This window comes from Eschrichtius robustus, chromosome 5 (assembly GCF_028021215.1).
Source record: "Eschrichtius robustus isolate mEscRob2 chromosome 5, mEscRob2.pri, whole genome shotgun sequence".
Lineage (NCBI taxonomy): Eukaryota > Metazoa > Chordata > Mammalia > Artiodactyla > Eschrichtiidae > Eschrichtius > Eschrichtius robustus.
Genome location: NC_090828.1, coordinates 260,334 through 283,230, shown reverse-complemented (window position 1 = coordinate 283,230; position 22,897 = coordinate 260,334). Strand labels below are relative to the sequence as shown.

General features: G+C 60.2%; 1 protein-coding gene across 4 annotated transcripts; it reads left to right on the top strand.

Annotated features, from left to right (window-relative positions):
* The first annotated feature begins 998 nt into the window (after positions 1-998).
* On the top strand, positions 999-22,810 carry D2HGDH (D-2-hydroxyglutarate dehydrogenase). 4 transcript variants are annotated; one of them, XM_068544028.1, is made up of 10 exons: positions 999-1,048; positions 2,199-2,566; positions 7,481-7,538; positions 8,773-8,912; positions 9,676-9,869; positions 10,994-11,162; positions 13,119-13,262; positions 14,562-14,704; positions 16,037-16,202; positions 21,623-22,810. In XM_068544028.1, the coding sequence occupies exons 2-10, from the start codon at positions 2,209-2,211 to the stop codon at positions 21,880-21,882; spliced, it is 1,632 nt and encodes a 543-aa protein (XP_068400129.1). In that variant the 5' UTR covers positions 999-1,048; positions 2,199-2,208; the 3' UTR covers positions 21,883-22,810. The 4 variants fall into 4 exon arrangements, with proteins under 4 accessions (XP_068400129.1, XP_068400132.1, XP_068400131.1 ...); XM_068544031.1 differs by having other exon boundaries at positions 1,003-1,048; positions 2,204-2,566; XM_068544030.1 differs by having other exon boundaries at positions 1,035-1,052.
* Positions 22,811-22,897: the final 87 nt, after the last annotated feature.

Sequence of the window (22,897 nt, the reverse complement as noted above, 5' to 3'; positions counted from 1 at the left end):
TGTGTTAGCCAGCAAAGTAGAAACCACTGTTAGTTATTGTAACAATTTAATTGAGGGCATTCCAGGGCTGAAAAAGCAAAAAGGGAGCACTGAGGTAACAGTAATTGGAGGAAGCAGCTGCCATCCCTAAGTCGGCGGGGGGCGGGGGGGGGGGGGCGGGCGGGGTAGGGGGAGGAAGTTGGAGTCTGGATTTGGCTGCTTGGAGGAGGGGCGCTGATTAGGATTCAGAGCTCAGAGGAGGGCCTGCCGCACGGCCACCTAGAGCAGGTGTTACTTGGGTGGCCCCGGGCCTCAGGAGCCCCGGGAAGGGGTGTCCCATGGAGCTGGGGCACTCCTGAGGGAACGTGATGCGGCTGGGAACTGGCACCGTGCTGCTGGGGTGACGAACATCCATCAGGCCGGAAGCTTCCCCCCTCCCTTTGTCCCCCTTGGGTGGGTGCACTGGAGCTGCAGACAGCAGCCCAGCACCGGGCAGGTGCAGACCTGGAGGGGCCAGAGGAGGCGGCAGGCTGGAGAGGCTGCTTCCCTCCTGGTGTGGTTCAGGCCTTCCTGCAGCCGGGTCACCAACCCAGCCCAGCTCCTCTGAGGCCCCCTCACTAAAGAATGCTTGGGCAGGCAGCTTCTGGAGCTCCGCGGGTTCGGCCTGCCTGCAGTGCGTACCTGACCTGCACAGATGTCTGCCCTTCTGCCAGAGTGGGGGCCAGGGTGTCCCTGGGGCAGAGGAGGGGGGTGAGCCAGAGTCCCCTGGGGACCGCCTGTAGGATGAAGGAGTGAGCAGTTACTCTCTCACCCGGGGCCAGTCCTCGTGGAAGGGGTGGGAGGGTGCGCTGGGACCCCCGCTAGCCGGTGCCAACGCGGGTCAAGGCCAGCTGTCCCCCCGTGGAAGCTGCATCAAACCGCGCACCAGGGCGCAGGGGGCTGGAGGCATCAGGGGCGGGGCCCGGGGACGGGGGCGGGGCCCGGGCCGGGGCCTCCGGCGCAGGCGCAGTCTCGCCCGTCCCGCCCACTCTTGCTGTGGCGGCGCGAGGCCTGCGGCGGGGACGCGGACGTGAGTGCGTGCGCGCGGCCGCCCGGGGTCCGGGCTGAGGGGCTGCGGGGCGCGGGTCCGGGGCGGCGGGCGCGCGCAATCGCGGCGGGGCGGGCGCCCGCGGGGTCCTTGGGCCCGACAGCCCGGGCTGGTCCCGTCATGTGATCGCGCAGGCCGCGCGCTCCGGGCCCTCCGGAAGAGCCGGGGTGGCTCTGCGCCCCCGGGTGCGCCGAGGCCACCGCGATTAGCCGTTGCTTCCCAGCCGGGGCGGCCCCTCCTGGCCCCTGGTGGTCACCTGTGGGCTGGCCCGACGGCCGTGGCCCCAAGCTCCTGGTCCCGGTCGGGGGTCCCAGCGAGTTCCTTTCCTGAGCTCGCCCACCTGTACTGCGTACCCCCTAACGGTGAGGGTCACCGTCCGTGGTTCATTTAATCCTCACCCCCACCTGTGAGGCACATGCTGCATCAAGGCACAGAGAGGCTCGTTCGTTTTCTCAGGGTCACACAGCGAGTGTGAACCCACGCGAGAACGCTGCCCCCGGTGCCGACTCAGGTTGTCTGAGCACCAGGTGAGGTGGAAGTATCCACAAAACGGGTGCTCCACCCCTCCCCCCTCCCCGGGGGGCTGCAGGGCTGTGTGGTGTTTGTGCGAATCCCGGCTCTCCCACCGTGGGCAGCCAGAGGAACTTCCCCCTGCCCCCACTTTCTTTGATTCCGTGGTTTTTAAACTTGTAACATATCCACGAAACATAAGATTTATCATATTAACCATTTTTAAGTGTACGATTCAGCGGTATCTGTCCCTTTCCTTTTAGCACCTTAACTCCTGGTTTGTTCCGAAGGAAGGGGGGTAAAAGGGAGATATGGTTGTTGCAGATGTTAAAAGCTGACCCCCAGGGGTGGCCTCAGCGAAGGGCGTACATCTCAGTGACTTGTCAGGAGGTGACTCCACACTGGGTCAGGGTGAAGGCCTCGTGTCCCTTGTCCCCCCCACCCCCAGCCCACATCTCCTGGGTGGTCCAGTCTCACTCCGCCACCACCACCGTGGAAACTGTTGTCTGTTTCTGGACCTTTCCTGGGCCTGGGCCCTGCCGAGGTCTCTCCCCAGCAGGTGCTTCCCTTTCCGTTGCTCCGTAGTATTCCAGAGTTCCAGGTCCAGTCACTTGCTTTTCAGGGCAGGAGCGATGATGTCCCGTCTGGCGCCCAGGTGGCCTGCGTGGCTCTTCTGGTGGCGGGCGGCCTGCGCTCAGGGAGTCTCCGCACAGCAGAGGACATGGGCAGGGGCGTCCAGGATCCCTGGGCCGGGCGGCCCTTGGGGGGCCACGGGCACCAGCCCCCTCGTTCGAAGAGGCAGCTCCTCGGCTTCCTCCGGTGCTCCCGAGGTGACGCTGACCCGGGAGCGCTACTCCGCGCGGCGGCTGCCCTTCTCCGTGGTGTCTGAGGACGACCTGGCCGCCCTGGAGCGCATCGTCCCCGGCGGGGTCATCACAGACCCAGAGGAGCTGGAGGCTCCCAATGTGGACTGGCTGAGGACGGTCCGAGGTGAGTAAGGGTCTGTTCGTGCTTCTTGCTTGGCGGGGCGGGTGGGCCTGAGAAACAGCATGAGGTGAGGTGAGGCGGTGAGGAGCTCTGGGTGGCGCCACCTAACGCTTTTCTTACGCCCGACATCTACACATTAAAAGATGAAACAGCGCCTCCCCCGCCCCCGCCCCCGCCCCCGCCCCCCCCCCCCCCACAGCTGCTCCGAGGTGGGGGTGTGTGTTAACTACTGCTCACTTCCTCTCAGCGCCTGCATTAGTCTCCCGGGGCCACTGTGTAACAAAGAACCACAAACCAGGCTCAAAACGATGCATTCATCCTCTCCATTCTCAAGGCCAGAGTCTGAAATCCAGGCGTGGGCAGGGCTCCCTCCAGGGGAGGGCCCTTCCTGCCTCTTCCAGCTCCGGGGGGATCCAGGTGTCCTCGGCTCGTGACAGCATCACTCCAGTCTCTGCCTCTGTCCTCACATGGCCTCTCCCCTGTGTCCTCTCTCCGGTCTCCTGTGAGGATGCCTGTCCTTGGATTGAGGTCCCACCCTTTTCAGGATGATCTCATTTCAAAGATCCTTAACTTAATTACACCTGTAAAGCCGCTTTATCCAAATAAGGTCACGTTCGCGGGTTCTGAGGGGTGGGAGGTGGACGCATCTTTTGGGAGGCCTGTTCTCCCCAGTGCAGCTCCCTCTCCTCCACTGTGCCAGCGGTTCTCCTCCTGGACCCAGCACACCCTCTTGATAACAGAGATTTCCTAATACCCTGTGTTCTCTTCTGAAATGATTTCAGAGATAACGTGACCTACTTCCTTAGTTACAGAAACCAACATGATGTTCTTGCTACAATATTAAGGAGAGCTAGGAGACAAGCAATTTACAACATGGTGACATATTTAAACCTGTAATTCCAGGACACGCTGGGCGGCCAGGTCCTCAGGCTGGGCCTGGATCCAGCGCACTTGGGACTGGAAAAGAGTAGTGGAGGGTGTGCTGTGCTGTTGACTCGGACACCCTGAGGGCTGTGCTGCCGGCGGGAAAACCTTCGAGTGAGGTTCCAAACCACAGTGCAGAGTCTTGAGCGAGTGGAACTGGGGCGGAGGTGCAGATAACGGGGCGGCCCTGCCCCTGTGGGAGGCCCGAGGCATTGGACAGCCTTCGGCTCTACTTCTCTGCTGGGGCGCCCTGGAGTGGAAGAGCGTCCAGCCCCGCCCTGCCCACAGGGGTGGCGCTGCCCCGTTGAGAGGCCCCGCCCAGCAGGCGGTGATCCTGGAGGCCGGAGAGGGTGATGCCCACCCCGGCTCAGCCAGGCCGGTCGTGGTCCCGCCTTGGTGCTGCTGTCTGGGCGGAGGGACCTCAGCGCCCAGCCCCACGCAGGGCGCCGCACCTGCTCGTCCCCGAGGCCCGCGTGCTCCTGCTCCGGGGTGCCCCGAGCTGGCGGGGGCTGCAGTCTCCTGGGAGCCCTTCTCCCTGTCAGCCGCCCTCCTGGGGGCCGGGCAGTGGGCAGCCTGCCCTGCGTGCCCGCGTGGAGGACCCCCTCCGGGCTTCCTGTCTCCCTGGGTTCGGGAAGGTTGCACGGGGCCTGCTCAGCTCTGAGTCCGAAGGCTCAGGGCCCAGCGGCTGCTCAGTGGGTGTCTGTTGGGGGACTTGGTGAATTTTTGTCGAAATACTCCTTTATGTGGCTTTCTTTTGGAGAGAAAGCCTGTCTAAATTTTTGATCATTTTAATCTCAGAGTTATGTAGAAAATGTAAGCTAGCAAAAGCTGATTAGGGTCTTTTAATTTTTCTTAAAAAGTGAGATTTTATTTGAAATGGAAACTTACTGAATATTTCTTCCTTCAAAACTTAGACCACTCGCTCGTGGGTGAACCCCACAAACTTTGCGCCTGCACTGAGTGAAAGGCTGGGGCCCTGGCCATGCAGATGGACATGAGGCTGGCCTGGGGGAGGCAGCAGGAGCAGGGAGTGGGCTGTGCTCCACGTGGCCGTGAGTGCCCCGGAGGCCGCCCCCCAGCACAGGCCCTTTTCTCCAACCGGGGCAAGCCTCTGGAAGGGCGTTCCTAGAGCAGGAACAGCCAGCCAAAGCCTCAGAGCAGGGCTGCACTGGGCTCCTTGGAGGAGCCGTGAGACCCGAGACCCCATGAGCGGCCGGAGTGGATGGAGGGGGGGAGGTCGGGGAGGGACGGGTCAGTGAGGCCTCGAGGGCCCCGTGCATCCTGACCTTTCCTGCGAGCTGATGGGGAGTGCGGCCGGAGGGCCACAGCAGAGGGGGCCTGCGCTGTGACCGGCCGCGGTGGGTGTGCGAGAGGCCGGGCGCCTGGGCGGGGGGCTGGCCGCTGAGTAACGAACGGTTGGCTCCGGGTGTGTCTGGAAGGGAGGTTGGCTGACGGCTGGATGAGGGTGTGAGGGAAAGACGGCGGGCACGCAGGGACGTTTGGCCTGAACAGTAGCAAACACTGGACCCATCTGCTGCATTGATGAGGAAGGTGACCGGAAGGGTGAATCTGTGCGGGGAGAACCAGGAGTCTGGGTTTGGACGCGTTCACATGGCCGCTCGAGGGGGCCTGTCGGGCCGTGGAGCAAGCTAGTCTGAGGTCTAGGGCGGGGCGACACCGGGCGTTCCGAGGAGGCGGATGACCGCTGTGGTCAGTGGGGGGGCGACGGGCCAGCCAAAGGGGCGGAGCACCAGGGGCCGGGGGAAGAAAGGCAGGGAGGCGGGGTTGTGGGGTCAGATGCGGCTGCAGGGACAGGCTGAGACGGGTCACGTGGGCGTCCTTGGGGACACGTGGGAGGTTCTCCATGGCGTGAAAGGGACGCATGCTGCCCTGGAGCCGGCCCTGGGGTGTGAGGGACCAAGCGGGGCAGAGAAATGGGTGGGGCTTGCAGGGCTTGGGGGGTGAAGAGAAGGGACTTTCCGTCTTTAGTTCTAGGATGAGAGCGCCGTCTCGGCAGGTTTGTGGTGTCATCGGGGATGACCAGGTGGAGAGGGAAACGTGGATGACACAGGGACAGGAGGGACGTCCTCGAGGAAGCGTCGGGGGGGGGGGCACAGTCCTGTGGGCGGTGCAGATGCTGGGGCGGGGGGCAGCTTGTTCTGCGGGCCACTGGACGCCAGGAGGCCAGGTCTGAGTCCTGCTGTTGACAGTCTCCATGGCCCGGCCAGCAGGCTCCTGCGGAGGGTGGGCGGGAGGTCCTGGGCCTCAGCTCTGCCCCCTCGTGTGCAAGCAGCCCCGACGTACGACGTACGCAGGGGGCGGCAGCCGGGCATGCTGTGCTGACCCTGAGGTCGGTGGGCACTGACATCCCCGGGACTCGGCTGGGAGACCGAGAACCAGGGGTGCCGCCAGGTTCGTGTGCGTGAGGAGGGTGCCTGGACGAGGCCCCTGGGGAGGAGGGCGCCTCTGGCACCCCAAGCCCGGAGGCGTCCTGAGGGAGGGAGAGGGGTCAGTGTCCTAGGGCTGCAGGGGAAGCAGAGGCAAGAGGCAGGAGTCTCGGCAGCCGCCAGAGCAGCGGCACCAGGGCTCCGGGCGCTCAGGAGGCAAGGAGAGCGGATGGCCTCCTGGGGGTGAGGCACCTGGAAACGCTGGGGATGCCGCTGGCAGGTGGTGGGCGGGGTGCTGAGCGAGCTGGGATCCAGGGCGGTCCACCTGCAGGGACAGCCCCCAGAGCACTGTGAGGGCGTTGAGAGGGAGGAAGGCCGCAGTGGGGTGGTGTTCTGAGCCTGTGCAGCCGGCCTTTCCGCCTGTCCCCTCGCTGGCCTGCGCGTCCCGGCCTGTCCGGCCTGGACGCTCCTTCCCTCCGGTCCTGGGCGGTTCCCCCGAGTTGCCTCTGATGATTCTCTGCTCCGTGCTCCGTTCTCTTTGTAGGCCCCCCTTATTAACACGTTGGGCCATTTTCTTATCCTTTCCCCCATGAGAAAGTAAGCTTCCCAGGGGCGGGAGAACGCGTCTGTTTTTATTCTCTGTGCCCATCACAGGGCACATAGGGTGGGCACTCAGGTGTTGCTGAGAAACAGTGTGTGAGTGAAACCGACAGGAGCCTCGGGGGTGACCAGGGTCCCTGGACTGTGCTGTCCTGAAGGGCTGGATGCCGAACGGCCAGCTGCCTGGGCAGACGTGGTTCATTTGATGCAAAGCAAGTGAGAAATGGCTTTCAGAATAGAAAAGGGTGAGGTAGACACTACAGCCCGAGCTCAGAGCTCCATGAAGTCACGGACCAGCAGGAACACCTGCCAGACGCCCCCCTGTCCTCCTGCCGCCTCTTAGCTACTTAAAGTACTGATACTTCCCACAAAATTGGAAGGGTGGAAAGAGACTCGATTGTCTTGGAGGCAGTGGTCAGGAATGCCGACAGACGAGGCCACGGCTGGACAGCAGATACATCGTGACAGCAAAGAATTGTAACCAATGAACAAGCTAAGAACCCATGAGCCCGCACTGCTGTGATTAAATAGCCAAGGACACAAATACGTGAGAGGGAAGGGGAGGCCCCTTCTTACAGCAGAAGGTTGACTCGAATGCGGGCGGATGGATGGATTTAGAAACATCACCTCTGGTACCTGTCCTGAGAACAGATTCAGGTAAGGATGGTCAACAGACGCTAAAGTTCACGGGCGACTGTTTGCGGGGCGACAGGGTATTGACGTGACCTCAAGTGTCTCTGCACGAGACATGTATTAATTACAAGGGAAACCCAGTAACTTTCAGTGGGGAAGCCGGGCAGACGCCCCTGCCCCGGGGCCCGGCCACCCTGCTTCCCAGGGCCCAGCTCGGGACCACAGACCACCACCCACTGGCCCTCCACCTCCTCCAGCTAGAGACGGGCCGCTTCTGCCGTCGGGTTTTGGCCCTTGAGGTTTGTGGGCCAGCTCCGCCAGGAGGTGGGATGCGCCCCCGCCGCGGGGTGACCGCACAGCTTCTGTCTTGCAGGCTCCAGCAAGGTGCTGCTGAGGCCCCGGACGTCCCAGGAGGTGGCGCACATCCTCAGGTACACGCCCTGCCCGCTCTCTCTCCTGTGTCGCTCACCAGTGGTTTCCTCACAGGCACAGGACACAGAACAGGCAGACCCCGTGAAGTGGGCAGTGACCGGGGCCGGGGAGGTGGCGGGGGCAGTGCCAGCCTGAGCAGGGCTGAGCCCGGAATCTTGGCCCCTTGGGGTACCAGGTGGGCCTCGGGTGGGGAGCGGCTGCAGACTCGAAGCGCAGAGCGGGGAAGGAGATAGACCTTTTCTTGAGAAATGTGTTCTTTGATGTTTTATATCAATACACTCTCGTGTTGATTATAGAAAAATTGGAAAACGTACAAAACCATAAAGAAAAAAAATGCAAAAGCAACCAGTAATTTCCCCTCCAGAGAAAACCACCGATGACCTTTTGGTGTGTTAGCTCAGCATCTTGCTTGCGCGCGGGTGAGGGTTTTTAAATGTTACCACATTGTATCTACAGCGTCAGAGTCTTTTTTCCCTTCCATTTGGCAATATCCGTGCCCATCTCTTGTTGCTAATTATTCTCCCACGCCACTTTCATTGCATGGAAGGTGTGCGCCCTGTGAGTGCTTTGTCCCCACGGTGGCACGTTGACATGTGTCCAGTGCGTCAGAATAGCTGGCAGGTGGGCGGGCGCCCCGGCCCACTCTGTCAGAGCCACGGCTGGAGGCTGACCGCACGGCAGGCGGCTTTTTTGACGCACGTGGGCAGCCTGCCTCTCGGGGCAGGTGCCCTGCTGCCCAAATCCTGACCCATCGGGGCCCTCGTCGCTGCAGGTCTTGGCGCGGTGGGAGCCTGGTTGGGGACGAGGTGCTGCTGATGAGGCTGACGTTTGTCTGGAGGGCGGTGGGCGAGGGAGGGGCATGCGGCCGAGGTTAAAGGGGAGAGGAGACGTGGGGCGTGGAGGTGGGAGGGGGCCCGGAGTGCCTGGGGGCTGCGGCTCTTCAGGTGAACAGGGAGGGCAGCAGCTGTTGCTCGGACTGTCTGTACTTGGAGCAGTGGCGTCTCAGGGCAGCTGGGGCCTCAGCCGTGATCTGGGAAGATGCCGGCCGCCGGCTCCCCGGGGGATCGTGTGATGGACGTTTGTCCCCTCAGACTCCCATTGTGCGTGGGGACCGAGGAGGCACCCCCTCGAGGCTGTGGCAGGAGGGCCTTGGGGTCTCACAGCCCCGAGAGTGTCCCCCTGGGCTGCTGGTGTGGGAAAGGGGCCCTGACGCTGGTCCTGTGTGTGTCCCAGGTACTGTCACGAGAGGAACCTGGCCGTGAGCCCACAGGGGGGCAACACGGGCATGGTGGGGGGCAGTACCCCCGTCTTTGATGAGATCATCGTGTCCACCGCCCTCATGAACCAGATCGTCAGCTTCCACAACGTGTCCGGTAAGGCCAGCTGCCCGTCAGGACCTTCCCTCTCAGCCGCAGGGCTGGGCCATGGGGGACCCGGGCCGGGGAGGGCCCAGAGGCCACCACCACTCCACCCGAGCCGGGCCCCCGGGGGCGTCTGCAGGGGGGCTGTTATTCAGTTGGTTACTGGGGTGACTCACCCCTTGGGCTTGAGCTGTCCCCACGGCCCCTTCGGATTGACATGTCCTGACTGTGCCGGCCCTTCCCAGGGCGTGCAAGGCGTCTGCGGGGCTCCCTGCTCATGAAGCTCGGGGCCCGGCCACGGCGAGTCGGTGCCTCTCGGGCAGGACATCCGGGTGGATCGTGCTGTCTGGCAGGGGTACCTGGACACCGGGCGGTGTCGAGCAGCACCCTGGCCTCCACCCACTCGATGCCAGCAGCACCTCCAACCCAGGTCGCCTCCAGAATTGTCACGTGTCCCCGGGGGCAGAATCACGCCCACAGTTGAGGGCCACAGCCTTGTAGCAGCCCTCCGTTTACGGCTCCCTTGCATAAGCGTGTATGTGTGTGGGGGGGGGTGTGTGGTGCATGTGAGGTTTTTTTCCTCCATTTTGCCTCACTGTTTTTTTTCTTTTCTCGTGAAGGCATCTTCTGGGGAGGGATGGGGGACACGCCCCTTTTCCTCCTCGCCCGGGTTCCGGGCGGATGCCCCTTCTGGGGGTTTTCGCCTGCAGGGCCCCCCCGCGTGGTCCGGCTGGTCCTGAGCTGAGTTCCCGCGGGCGCTCTGGTTGCTTGGCAGGGGTCCTGGTCTGCCAGGCGGGCTGTGTCCTGGAGGAGCTGAGCCGGTATGTGGAGGAGCGGGGCTTTGTCATGCCGCTGGACCTCGGGGCGAAGGGCAGCTGCCACATCGGGGGGAACGTGGCGACCAATGCAGGTGGCCTGCGATTTCTGCGATACGGCTCGCTGCGAGGGACGGTCCTGGGCCTGGAAGTGGTGAGCCGGGGACGCTGTCGTGGCTCGGCGCTGGCCCTGCTTCCAGGGGCGGACACTGGCTGGGCTCGCTCTGGCCCCCCGGTCGGTCCCAGGGTGGCTGACCTTCCCAGTGGTCAGCACGCGAGGTCTCTGGGTGAGACCCCCTGCCGGGTCCACCCTTGCTCCCTGCAGACACCTGGGGTGGAGCAGGCCCAGCATGGGGGCTGCCCTTTTGGGCCCCGGCTGGCGCAGGTGCATGAGGCCACCTCGGGGATGGGGGCCTCGTCCCAGCCTGGAGATCCAGGTTCCCACCGTACCAGCCCCGGTCTCCTCTCGGTCCCAGCAGGGCCTTGGGGGTTACACGTAGCACCCCACTCTCTGGCTTCCCACGAGGTGATGGCGTGCCCGCTGCCCCGCTGCCCCGCTGCCCCTGTGAGCAGCTGCCGTGGGGAGCTCGAGCGGGTTCCCGGACCAGCAGCATCCCGCCCGCCAGCTTCCTGGTGGCTCGCGCTCAGAGGAGCCCCGTGGCGCCACCGTCACCACCCCTAGGGCTGCTGAGTCTGTGAAGCACACCTCGGGGCTTTCTAAAGCCAGGGCCCTCTGTTTACCCAAGGAGGGAATGACTTCCATCCGCTAAATCACGAGGTTCCCGTAGCTTTGTCCTCTGGACGCAGGTTATTTTTTACTGTAACTCGCTTTCTCATTTTCACAAGCTGTTTCACTAAGCTTCTGACTAGATGAACCAAGCAAGACTCAGGACGGGCTTACAGAGCATGACCGAGGGGCCTGTGGATGAGGAGCGCAGGGGTGGGGGGCCTGACGCACTGCCGTTCTCTGCCCTCCTGCACCCCAGGTGCGCCCGCTTTGGGCCAGCTTCCCGTGAGCACTGAGCCCTGAGCTTCCTGATCGCGGTGGTGGCGGGGGTCGTCACTGCATCCGGGGAAGAGAAGCCCCTCTTTCAGCCTGTTAGGGTGACTTCAGGCCTGGTGCCACCCTAGGGACCCCTGTGTTCCTGGACCAAAGTGGGGCGGGGGACTGATGGCTGGCTCAGCTTTCTCAGGGTGCCCTGGGCTGGGTCGGCCTCCCCAGGGCGTCTGCTGGGGCCGTGGGCTGATGCAAGAGTGCCCGTCTCTGCTCCCTCCCAGGTGCTGGCCGACGGCACCATCCTTAACTGCCTCACGTCCCTGCGGAAGGACAACACGGGCTATGACCTGAAGCAGCTCTTCATCGGGTCGGAGGGCACCCTGGGGGTTATCACCGCCGTGTCCATCTTGTGTCCGCCCAAGCCCAGCGCTGTGAACGTGGCTTTCCTCGGTAGGTGCCCTCCGTCTGCCTCTCGAGCGGGTTCTCAGGCTGCGCTGCCATGTGCGGTCCCTCCTGTTTCTCCGGGCTTCTCGCTGTTTCCAAAGGTTCTGGGACCTGGCCTTGTTGGTGTCCGCGGTGGGGTTTGGGCAGAGCACACTCTATTCTGTAACAAAACCGGGGCTTTGCACGTTTCATCCACCCAGCGTTTGTTATTTAGGCAGCTTATGCAGTAAGATTCACAGGGAAATGATGTGGTTTGGCGCAAGATCAAGGGCACGAGTCCGTTCATCACGGGGTTGGGGGAGGGCAGTAAGTAGTACCCTCTGTAAGCCAGCGGCTTGCCTCCCCTGTCTTAGACCACCTGTCTCTGCGAACGCGTTGGGACATTTCCCTCGCCGGCCGTTCACATTCTCTGCTTCCCTTCACAGCAGGCTTGAAAAACGGGCTCATGTCTGCTTTGTTCCGATCCCTCCATCACCTGTTTGCACCTCCTTTCCCGCCGTCGTTCAGCTGCGTTAGGTTGACCGCGGCCTCCGCTCCTCTGCTGGTCCAGAGGCCTGTCTCTGGGAGGTCCCTGCGCCTTGCCCGGCGGCGGGATCCAGGGCCCGCGGTGGCTCCCGCCACGCACGGGTTCTTGTCTTGAGTCCGTCAGTCTCTGATCTCTGGTGGTCCTTACTGTTACTTTCCACACGTGCCATTTTCTTCGTCCCCTGTGTCAGGCCTTCCTCCGGAGGCCGCGTGCCTCGTGAACACGTCCTCCGTCACTTCCTGTCGTGGATGCCTGCTGCTGTCAGTTCTCGCTTTGAGTCTGTCCAAAACCATCTCCGTTTCACCGCATTCTTGGAAGACACTCTCGAGAGCACAGGCTGGCATCTGTGCCCTTTCGTCCTGTGAGGGCGTCACTCCGCGTGGCTCCGTGGCTGTTGGTGGCGTCAGCCAGCCGTCCTCTGTGCCGCTGCTCTGAGGGACTCTCTCTCTTTTTCTTTGGCCGATTTAAAGATTTTCTCTTTACCTTTGGCGTTTTATGGGTCTTGGTGTGTTGCATGTGAGAGTACGTCTCTTTTTCTCTCTGGGTTTCCTGAACTTCTTAAACCCATGGCTTGGTTCTCCCACTTCCAGAAGTTTCCTGCCACCCCCCGCCCCTCGTCAGCGGTTGCCCCCGTTTTGCTCCCCTCTCAGGATTGCGATTAGACGCACGATAGAGCCTATCAGTCTGTCCACCCTCCCTGTGTTTTACCTGCACCCGAGTTTCCATCCTGTCTCACTCTGTGATGCGTTCTGGAAGGTTTCTTCTGATCTGTTTCCAGTTCACTGACGCTCCCTGCGGCTGGAGTTCATATATCGCCAAACCCGCCATGTCCAGCCCTGCGTCCAGCTGGGGGGCCTGCACGTGTTCCTTGGGCCTCAGCCCCTGAGCTTCACTCGCCGGATCTTGTCTCCAGACCCTCCTCCCTGACCTCCACACGACCTCTCAGTGCCTTCCCATCCCTGCCCTGAAAGGCCAAGTGTGCCCACCCCTCCCCCCCTGCTGACATATCCACGTCCCCTCTCTGCCTTGGGCCGCTTGGTGGTCAGCTCCAGGCACCGGGACACCACGGAGAGCTCGGGGGTCAGTAAATGTGCCTTGAACGACTTGCTGGGCCCTGGGTGTCGTCAGGGACGCACAGCTAAGCCGTTTTCCGGGGCGGCCCGTTGCTGGCCCTGTGTTTGTGGACTTTCCAAGTGGCTTTCCCGAGCGTCGGGGCTCTCAGGCAGGCTTTTCTCTTCCTCTTCGATGCCTGTGACCTACGACGTGGCGGCTGACCCGGGTGGCTTGTCCCGCTCCGCGAGGCTGCCCAGCTCAGCGGCACTGTTGCCGGGAGACGGGTTGGTTTTGCTGCTTGAAAGGGGGCTCAGGTGGGCCCGTAGGTGAGGCCCTGCCTCCGCATGACCAGCTCGCCTGTCCTTTCTCCACGTCTGTTGCAGGCTGTCCTGGCTTTGCTGAGGTTTTGCAGACCTTCTGCACCTGCAGGGGCATGCTGGGCGAGATCCTGTCCGCATTCGAGTTCATGGACGCCGAGTGCATGAAGCTGGTCGGGCGCCACCTCCGTTTGGCCTGCCCCGTGCAAGGTACTGTCCCCGCCTGCTGGCAGCGCCCACCGCCCCTACTGTGCCGTTTGATGTGTGGGCTGATCGGAGCCTCCGTCCCGTCCGTGAAGTAGGAGATGGCAGGGAGCGTCGCCACGGTTCCCACGTCCCCGTAGTTGTTGAGAGCAGAATTCTCCCGGAAATTCGTTTTACGTACGCCCCGGGAGTTCAGTCAGTGCTGTCGGCCGTGCTGTAGCCCTGGGGTCTTTGGAACAGCCAGACGCACAGTCAGGGGCGCCCTCCTGGCTCCTGCACTGGGAGAGGTGTCATCCCATGAAGTGCTGGCCCTCGGAGCTCAGCCAGCTCGTTCTGATTTAGCCAGTGAGCTCGTCATGCCCAGGTCTTTAGTCCGTGCTCTGTGTAAAGCTAAGTCCATGCAGCTGTACACCTTGGTATTTTCACTTCTGGAATCGACCTGGAAGAAATGATCGTTGTCTTACCCCAGGCTGCCCTAACAGAACACTGCAGCCTTAAAAAAGGAAATTTATTTCCCCCAGTTCTGGAGGCTGCAAGTCTGAGACCAGGGTTCCATTGGGGTTGGGTTCTGGTGAAGGTCCTCATGGGGTGTCTTCTGTGTGTGTGTGGGAGAGACCTCTGGAGTCTCTTCCTCTTCCCATGAGGGCACCAGCCCTGAAAGATCAGGGCCCCACTCTTAGGACCTCAGTTAACCTGAATTACCTCCCTAAAGGCCTAATTTCCAAATACAGTCACATAAGGGGTGGAGTAGGGCTTCACCGTGGGAATTTGGGGTGGGCGGTTACACAGTTCAGTCCATAATAGTCATAAATGTGGAAAGAACTCTATGCTTTAAATTTTTACTGAGGTGTTTGTTTTCGTATAAAATAGGAAACCACCCGTCCAGGGTAGAGAAATAAGACATGTACAACCATTGGAAAGATGGAGGGTCCCTGGGGGGTAGGGGCGGAAGGTCCCTGGATGGACAGAAGGTCCCTGGATGGTTGGAGGGCCCCTGGGGTGTTATCGGCCATTGCAAAGCGCTGGGCCTCCCCTTTAGCCTACAGTTTGGTAAGAGGAGCCCCTGGGGCGCCTCCCGCCCTATCCAGGCACCAAGAGTACAGCTTTGTGGTGTCTCCAGGGGGCACGGTTTCTCTTACAGTGAAAGACCTATTTTTAAACTGTCTGAAATTCAGCCTGAGTAGCCAGCGGCTGCTCTGCGGGCAACATGAGAGCCGTCAGGGGTACTAGAGCTGCGGCTGGCCTAGACCTGTCCTGGCTCTCGGCCGACCGCCTTCCCCTCCGCTTTCCCTCTGCCCCCTCCAGAAAGTCCGTTCTACGTCCTCATCGAGACCTCGGGCTCCGGGGCGGGGCACGATGCGGAGAAGCTGAGCGGTTTCCTGGAGCAGGTGCTGGGCTCGGGGCTGGTCACCGACGGGACCCTGGCCGCCGATCAGAGGAGGGCCAAGGTGTGTGGAGGCTGCGGCCCTCGTCCTTCCCATGACGCCTGAGGTTGGACTGTGGCCTGTGGCTGAGCGTGAGCAGGCGTGCCCAGCGGGGCCATCTGTCCGGGCCGGGCGCCGCATCCCTGGGGGGTGGTGCCACCTGCCTCGGTGCCCCCTCTGGTCCTGCCCTGTCTGGGCTGCTGGCTCCACAGCCCCGTTCTCAAACGTCGGTGCCAGGGGCCCGGCCGGGTGGCACAGGAGGGGCCTGGGCCAGCATCCTTCCTGGGTGGGTGAGGGGTCAGGAGGACGTCCCTGAAGGGGCATTTGAGCACAGATGGATGGGGGGTGGGGAGTGAGGTACCTGTGCAGGTGCACAAAGGCCCTGAGGGGCTGGTGCCTGCCATGTTCCAGACAGAACTTTCTGGAGAGGGTGGGATTGGAGCGCAGTGAGAGGGGGTGGGCAGACAAGGGGGCAGCAGGTCTTGTGGACGTGATGGACGTAGGTGGCCGTGAGCGGGGGTCGAGGAGCCTGTGGGCACAGGGGACGGGCGGGGCCGGCCGGCTCAGGCTGGCCGAGTAGGGCTGTGGCTGGACTCCGGGTGTGAGGGCGTCAGGCCAGAGGAGGGGCTGCCGATGGGCGTGCGGGAGGCGGGTGCCGAGTGACCCTCTGCTGTAAAGGTCTGTGAGGCGGCTGGGGAGGTCCGGACGCTGGCTGGGTAGTCCGTGGCGGCGAGGAATTGTTGTTATTTTTTCAGGGGTGATCATTGCACTGGGGGTATGTTAAAAAAGCAAGGGAAAGAAGCTTTTGCCTTGCCGAGGAAGTTGGTTTGCCGGGAGGTTTCCTGAAATGGGGAGTGGGGAGTGGGGGGTGGAGGGCGGGGCAGGGATGAGGCCCAGGTGGGACGGGCGTGCCCAGGCCCTCTGTTCTCTGACGCGACAGGGAAGGCGTTCTCGCGGAGCACAGCGTGACCGTGATGAGGACACCCTGCCTCTCTGCTCCCTCAGTCCCTCCCCGTGTCCCCCAGCCCAGGCCCGGGATGTCCCCCCTGTCTGCCATGCTCCTCCGGCGCCTGCCCTGCCCCCGCCCTCGCTCGGGGCCCTGTCATGGGGGGTCACAGGATCTGTTCCGATTGTCCCGAGAGGGGCCCTGGGTGCCTGGGTCCCGGGGGCCAGCCTGTGGCCTCATTCGGGGACCTTGTCCCATATGGACTCTGGGACAGAAGCCACACACCTGTCACGACACAGAACGTTTCTGTCACCTGGAGGGTTTCCTCGCGACCCCGCGGACACCCCGCAGCAACTCAGCATCGCTGCCCTGCCCGCCGCAGGTGACCGTGCCCGTCCCCTCACTTCCAGATGCTGTGGGCCCTGAGGGAGAGGATCACCGAGGCCCTGAGCCGGGACGGCTATGTGTACAAGTACGACCTCTCGCTGCCCCTGGATAGGCTCTACGACCTCGTGAGCGACCTGCGGGCCCGCCTCGGCCTGCACGCCAAGCACGTGGTGGGCTACGGCCACCTGGGTGAGCGCCGCCCGCGGTGTGGGTGGGGACCCGGGGCCGGGAGGGGGAAGGGCGTCCTCACCACGCGGTCTCTGGGGCCGTCTCGGAGGCGGAGTGCAGGGTCCAGTCTTGGCTGGGGCAGCGGGAGGTGGGCCCTGAACGCGGGGGTCTCGAGGTTTGATGAAGGGGCCTCACCCCTTCCTCCTCAGACGTAAGGATCTTAAAACCAGTTCAGATAATTATTTTTTGCAGAAAAGTCACGCAAAATGAAAGGAACTGTTTCATTCCCCTTCATTCTCGGCAGCCTTTGGAACTGGGCGTCTCAGAGCCCCGTCCACAGGGCAGGTGTGCTGGGGTGGGCCCCTGTGGGGCCTCCATCCATGTCTTCAGGGTGGGATTCAGCAGTGCCTCCTGGGATTGTGAGGGTTTGAAGAGGTGCGGTGAGGGGCACATGGTGGAGGGCTGGCCCTGGCCCGGCATTGCTCTGAACGCTTGAGTGGAGGGATTCCACTTTCAAGAATTGAGGAAGAACGTTGGATTTGTCGAATGCTTTTTCTGGGTCTGCCCAGGTGCCCAGTGCTGGTTTTCCTTTGACCAGCCAACAAGGCTCATCACTCCAGACCTCTGAGGGCAAGTGGGCCTGTGTCCCAGGATAAGCCCAGCGTGGCCATGATCCTTTTTGTGTCTTGTTTGATCCCGTTTACTTATCTCATGTAGGGCTTTCTCCATCCTGTCCTGTAAGGCTTCCTTCTTCTGTCCAGGCTGGATGTTGGTCTCAAAGTCCTAAAACGATTTGGGGGTCGTCTCTGGAAGAGTCTGTCGGGTTGAAATTACCTTTTCCCTGAATGTTTGGTAGAACTTGTAAATGAAGGTATTTGGGCCGGAAGGATTTTGTGGGTATTTTTTGGGGGGGTGGTGGGATTGACTACAGAGAAATTTCTTTAACAACTAGAGGGCTCTCCTAGCTTTCCTTTTCTTCAGAATTGGTTGTGGTAATTTTTTTTCTGGGCATTAGTCCATTTCTTCTAAGCCTTCGAGTATATTGGCATTACCTTGTTCATATTATTCCTTTTTTGCCTTTGTGCCATGTCCAGCCTTTTGGGAGGGGGGCTATTTAACTGCTGATTTGGTTTGTTTCTTGTATCTGTCGACTGAAGAAAAATGCACAACCTAAAAGTTGTGAGTTAAGTTTTATTCGGGGACCATACTGAGGACATAGGCTGGGAGGCAACCTGTCGGATAGCTCGGAGGGACGGCTTCAAAGAGGCAAAGGAGGAACCAGGATATAGAGGAGTTTTTGTAGTCAAATATCAAAATATTACTGCTAATCACGAAAACCAGACCGCTGAAGTTAATGATTTTAGTGCTTTTCTTTTCTTTTTTTTTTAACATTTATTTATTTATTTTATTTTTAATTTTTTGGCTGCGTTGGGTCTTCGTTGCTGTGTGTAAGCTTTCTCTAGTTGCAGAGCATGGGCTCTAGGTGTGCGGGCTTCAGTAGTTGTGACTCACGGGCTTAGTTGCTCCGCAACATGTGGGATCTTCCCGGACCAGGGCTCGAACCCGTGTCCCCCTGCATTGGCAGGCGGATTCTTAACCGCTGCGCCACCAGGGAAGCCCCAGGTCCCACCCTGTCTGATGGCACTTTCATTATCTTTCGGGTCTGAATATTTTCTCATTTCCATTGTCATTGCTTCCTTGACCCATGAGGTAGGCAGAATTGTGTCTTTAAATTTCCAAACATAAGGGAGTTTTCTAGCCATTTTAAAGATCATGGGCTTGTTGACTGTGCTGTGGGCAGAGAGCTGGGTGGAACTCATCTTCAGTTGAAGCGTGGTCCCTGGCCCAGAGTGCAGCCAGTTTCCATGGCCGTTTGGTGGGTGCCTGAGAGGGGTGTGCCCCCTGCAGACCCTCCAGATAAAGTGTGCACTCTGTGCCGCCCCCTTCCTGGAACCTGCTCGCCTGTCAGCTGCCGAGAGGAGCCCCCACTGTGACAGTAGACCCCTCAGCTTCTCCTGGTGCCTCTGCTAATTCTGAAGATAGGAGATGCGGGCTGTCAGTTTGATGCCGAAAGCTCGGCCTCGGTGACCGGCGCCGAATGGAATCTCAGAGACAGAGTTTTGGGTGAAGTAGAAAAGAATGGCTTTATTGTTTGCCAGGCAGAGGGAGACACAGCGGGCTCCTGCTCTGAAAAACTGTGGGTCCCAATGCGGGAGGATTTGGTGAGGAGTTTTGTAGCCATGGTTCAAGGGTGGGGTTGCTGATGAGATTAGGGTGTGTGCAGGGCCTGCGCTCCTTTAATCTGGCCTCAGGTGGTCTCCTGATGAGCTTCTCCGGTTCCTTTAATCTGGCCTCAGGTGGTCTTTTCTGGAATGAAGAATGCTGACATCTTCCATTTGTTGGGGGTTTTAGTTCTGTAAAGAGCTCAGATACATTGTTCTGTGTGTCCCGTGAGGGGGAACCGGGACCTGCCCCAGGGCTGCACTGTTGTTTCTGGGCTGCTCCTCCCTCGTCTCTGCAGCCCCTCCCTTCCCTGATCAGCAGCTGTTCGAATCTGCCCTTTGGAGCTCAGGGAAGGTCATGGAGGCTGAACAGAGGGGCTCCCTTGCCCAGGAGCCCCACAGGGTCCTGCTTGGTTTCAGTTAGAACTTGGGCTTATAGGGCATCTTAGCAAAGAACAGTACATCTTTGGAGATGGCACAGATGAAGAGGACAGAACCTCTAGGCAGCAGATTGTGGGAAGGTGCATAAACACACGGGGAAGCTAATGGACATGAGGCTTGTGTAGACCGAGGCCAGAGTTGTCTCAGGTGGGTACCCTGAACTTGCTGGAATGTGGGGACACCTTTACACACTCACGTCCTGCTTTTAGGTGGACGGAGGGCAGAGAGCTTCTCTTGTGCCTGGTTCTTTTCAATTGCCTTCAGCTCAAAATAATCCTTATGCCAAAGCAGGCTGTTTTGAGGTGGCATATTTTGTAATTTACATAGACTGTAATTACTCAGTGACCTGGATTTGTCTGACTTTGGGCCTTCTATTTGTCCTTCATTTCTTCTATTTCTTTTTCTCTGATTTATTACCTTCTTTTGGTTGGTGTTTTTTCTCATATAACTTGTTTCCCTTTACTAATGAGGGAAGCGTGCCTGTCTAGTCTTTCGGCAGTAGCCCTAGAATTGTGGCCTTACCAGGGCGGTCCTGCCTTCCCAGGGTTGGAAGTTAATCAGTGTCATGATCCCCCTCCCAAACAGTGTGGTGGCTCATTTTGTGTGTCAGCCTGGCTGGGCTGTGGTGCCCAGATGCTTGGTCAGACACCAATCTAGATGTTGCTGTGAAGGTATTTTTAAGATGACATTAACATTTAGATTGGCAGACTTTGAGTAAAGCAGATTACCCTCCATGATGTGGGTGGGCCTCATCTAAGCAGTCGAAGGCCTGAAGAGGAAGGCACAGGTGTCCCCCGAGGGAGAGGGGGTTCTCCCCACGGCCTCTGGACTCGAGCTGCAGCGTCTGCTCGCCCCCAGGTCTCCAGCTGCTGGTCCGCCCTGCAGGTTGGGCTCCCACGTCCCCACAGTCGTGGGCCAGTTCCTTAAAATCCACCTCTCTTTGTCCCTCCGTCCTCCTAGCCCTCTCCCTCCCCCCGACCCCCACTCTGTACATTGCGTGCATCTGCAGGTGTCCTACTGGTTCTGTTTCCCTGAGAGCCCTGATCAGTACTTGGGGCAGGGACCTGGGGACCTGGGGACCCTGTCACTTTGATGCTACCATCTGCTCCTGGTCACACACTGTGTTTTGGAGTGTGTTCCATCGTGTTTTTTAGCCCCAGATAGCAGCAGTGCTGTTGTTATTACTCCACGAGGTCAGTGTTTGTCTAGACTCACCCACACCTCTGGTCCTTCTTTGACCTGGGGTCACAGCCCTGCCTTTAGAATTGCCTCTAGTGTGGGAAAGTAGGTGACAGCATGTCTTGGATTTTATTTACCTGAAAATGTATGAATTTTGTTCTTCAGTGGTTGTTTTTCCAATGGATTTCAAAATTCTCTGTTGACAGTTCTGTTCTCTGCAGAGTGAAGACATCATTCTGCCGTCTTGACTTCTGTTGCTGCAAAGTTAGCTGTCAGCGAGTGTGGTTCCATTGAAAGGAGTCCATTTTTTTCCTTTTTGTTCCTTTTAAGATCTTTCCCTTTTCCTCGGGGTTCCTTGGCTTCACTCTGCTTTGGTTTAGGTGAGCGTCGGCATGCCCTGCTGGGGTCTGGTGGGCTTGGCTTTTGGAAATTGCTCCCCTGTTGTCTCTGCAAATATTGTCTCTCCCCACCCGCCCCTTCTTTCTGGAGCTTCAGTCGAGGGCTCACGATGTCCCCACGCGTCTGTCTCTCTTTCCTGTTGTCTGTAGCTCTGATCCTCTGTGTGCTTGATTTGTTTTCCATTTCATTAATCTCTCTTTGCTTGTTGACATTTCAGTGACCATATTTTTCATTTCTAGAAGATCAGCCTGGGTATTTAAAAGCTTTCCCTGGTCAGTGTCTTATATTTTTCTCTCTCTCATGTCTTTAAACACGTGAAGCATTTATTTTCCGTCTCTGGAAATCACCAGGTCGCAGGTCCTGGCGGGTCTTGGTCATCATCGTTTCTTTTCTATGTGTTTGCAACTTGGGGCTCATGTATCTTAGGCTTGTATCTGTGGGAATTATTTGAGGCCGAGGTGGGGTGATTTGCTTGTGCAGGAGGTGGGGAGGGTGGGAGTGGGGCTGGGTCCCGGCCCGCAGCCAGGAATGGCCTTGGGGCCACCGGGGCCCTGTGAGCTGTGCTGGAAGCCCGTGCAGGCTGGCTGCTGGTGTGGATATCTGAGTGTCAGTGGAGATTAGGTTCTCTCTCCCCCCGCAGTGTTTCCCTTGGGAAAGACCCTTGTTGTTAGAGCCTTCGCCCTGAGGGTATCAGCGGGAACCACTTTTGGTGGGAGAGGGATCCCTGGTTCGCTCCCTACATTTGACAAATGTGCATGGAGGGAGGGGGTCTAAGAAGCCCCAGGTCACAGGGTCAGAGGCCCCCAGGTCACCTGGTCCGAGACCTCCTGGACACTGGGGACCCAGGTCTGTGGCGGCATCGGTGGTCCAGCCTGGGGCTCTCGCAGGTCGGGCGGGTGTTCGTCCCTCTCAGTCCGGAGCCCTCGGGGAGGGGTTGGGGGGTAGGCTGTGCGGGTGGAGATGGGGGGCTGGGGAGAACTTGGGAGAGAAAAGTACGTGAAGCCAAGGGAGCTGCAGCCCCCAGAGGAGGGGAGTGGTCACCAGCAGGTCAGTGGCCAGTGACGTGAAGGGCTGGAAGCCGGCTGTGAGGGCAGAGGCGGGTGGGACCAGCACTCCCCCGGGCGGCCTCCAGGCAGGGCAGGGGCGGGGCTCGGGGCTCCCGGGAAAGGGGGCCCCAGCCTGACCTGCGCGTCCCTCCAGGGGACGGCAACCTGCACCTCAACGTGACGGCAGAGGCCTTCAGCCCGTCGCTGCTGGGCACCCTGGAGCCCTACGTGTACGAGTGGGTGGCCAGGCAGCGGGGCAGCGTCAGTGCCGAGCACGGCCTGGGCTTCAAGAAGAAGGACGTCCTTGGCTACAGCAAGCCACCCGAGGCCCTGCAGCTCATGCAGCAGCTCAAGGCCCTCCTGGACCCCAAGGGCATCCTGAACCCCTACAAGACGCTGCCCACCCGCACCTGACGCCCACTGCGGTCAGCGGGAGACTCGGGAGGGGGCCTCGATCCTTGGCTTTGCCTGTGGGGCGCGCCCGCAGGCTGGCGTGGGCTCACAGGGCCTCCATCCGACGGAGCCAGCGGCAGGCGGGGTGACCGGCCCCCTGGTCGGCGGTGGGGAGCCGGCCCTGTGGAGCCTGGGACACGTGGCTCTTGGCAGGATTCCTCCGGGTGCTCTGCCGGTTCTGTTGGGTGGGCCGAGTGGAGAGGGCTGCTCGGTCCTCACTCCATCCTCGGGGCGGGCACTCCGTCCCTTTGCAGGTCCTGGACAGGCCAGGTGGGTGAGCAGTTCTGCCCAATCAGAATAGACCAGGTCATCCCTGCTTTGCCTGTGGCCCCTGGGGTTCCACCTTGTGGGGTGCAGCTCTGGGAGGGGGCACGGGTGGTCCTTCCGCTGGTCCCCCACGCAGTGTGAGCCTCTGAGGTGCCCCGGGCAGAGGTGATGAACTCCATGTGGGCAGCAGAGCACCGTGAGGTGGGTCCACGCGGAGCTCTGACCAACAGAGCCTGGGCCATCGGGCGCTTTACGGATGACTTTTAGTCACATTTGAGCCAGAGTGACAGGAATGCCCCCCACTGTGGAAGGTGTCATTTCCCCTGTTTTCTAGAAGGCCCATGAGTTGGCAAGACCATTGTTGGAAGACAGGCATTGGTTTCTTGCACTTGGTGGTTTGCTGTGATGTGTCTTTCCAGTTCTGCTTTGACCACGAATGTCAGTAGTGCCGGGTGAGAAGCCCCGCCCGGCACAAGCATCTTCAGTCACCCCGACCGGGCCCTCCCCATTGACCTTGGTCCCTGGGGCAGCTGCTCGGGCTGTGGAGACAGTCTGGGAGGCTGGACACGTTTTCTGTTTCTGGCTGCTGTGAACTTCCAGTAAAAGTGGGAATTAATCATGATACTTTCCTTCCTTCTGTTCTTAGACATATAACCTCATAAAAGCCCAGGTGAAGCGCCCGTGTACCCTGTTCCTCAAGCACCCGAAC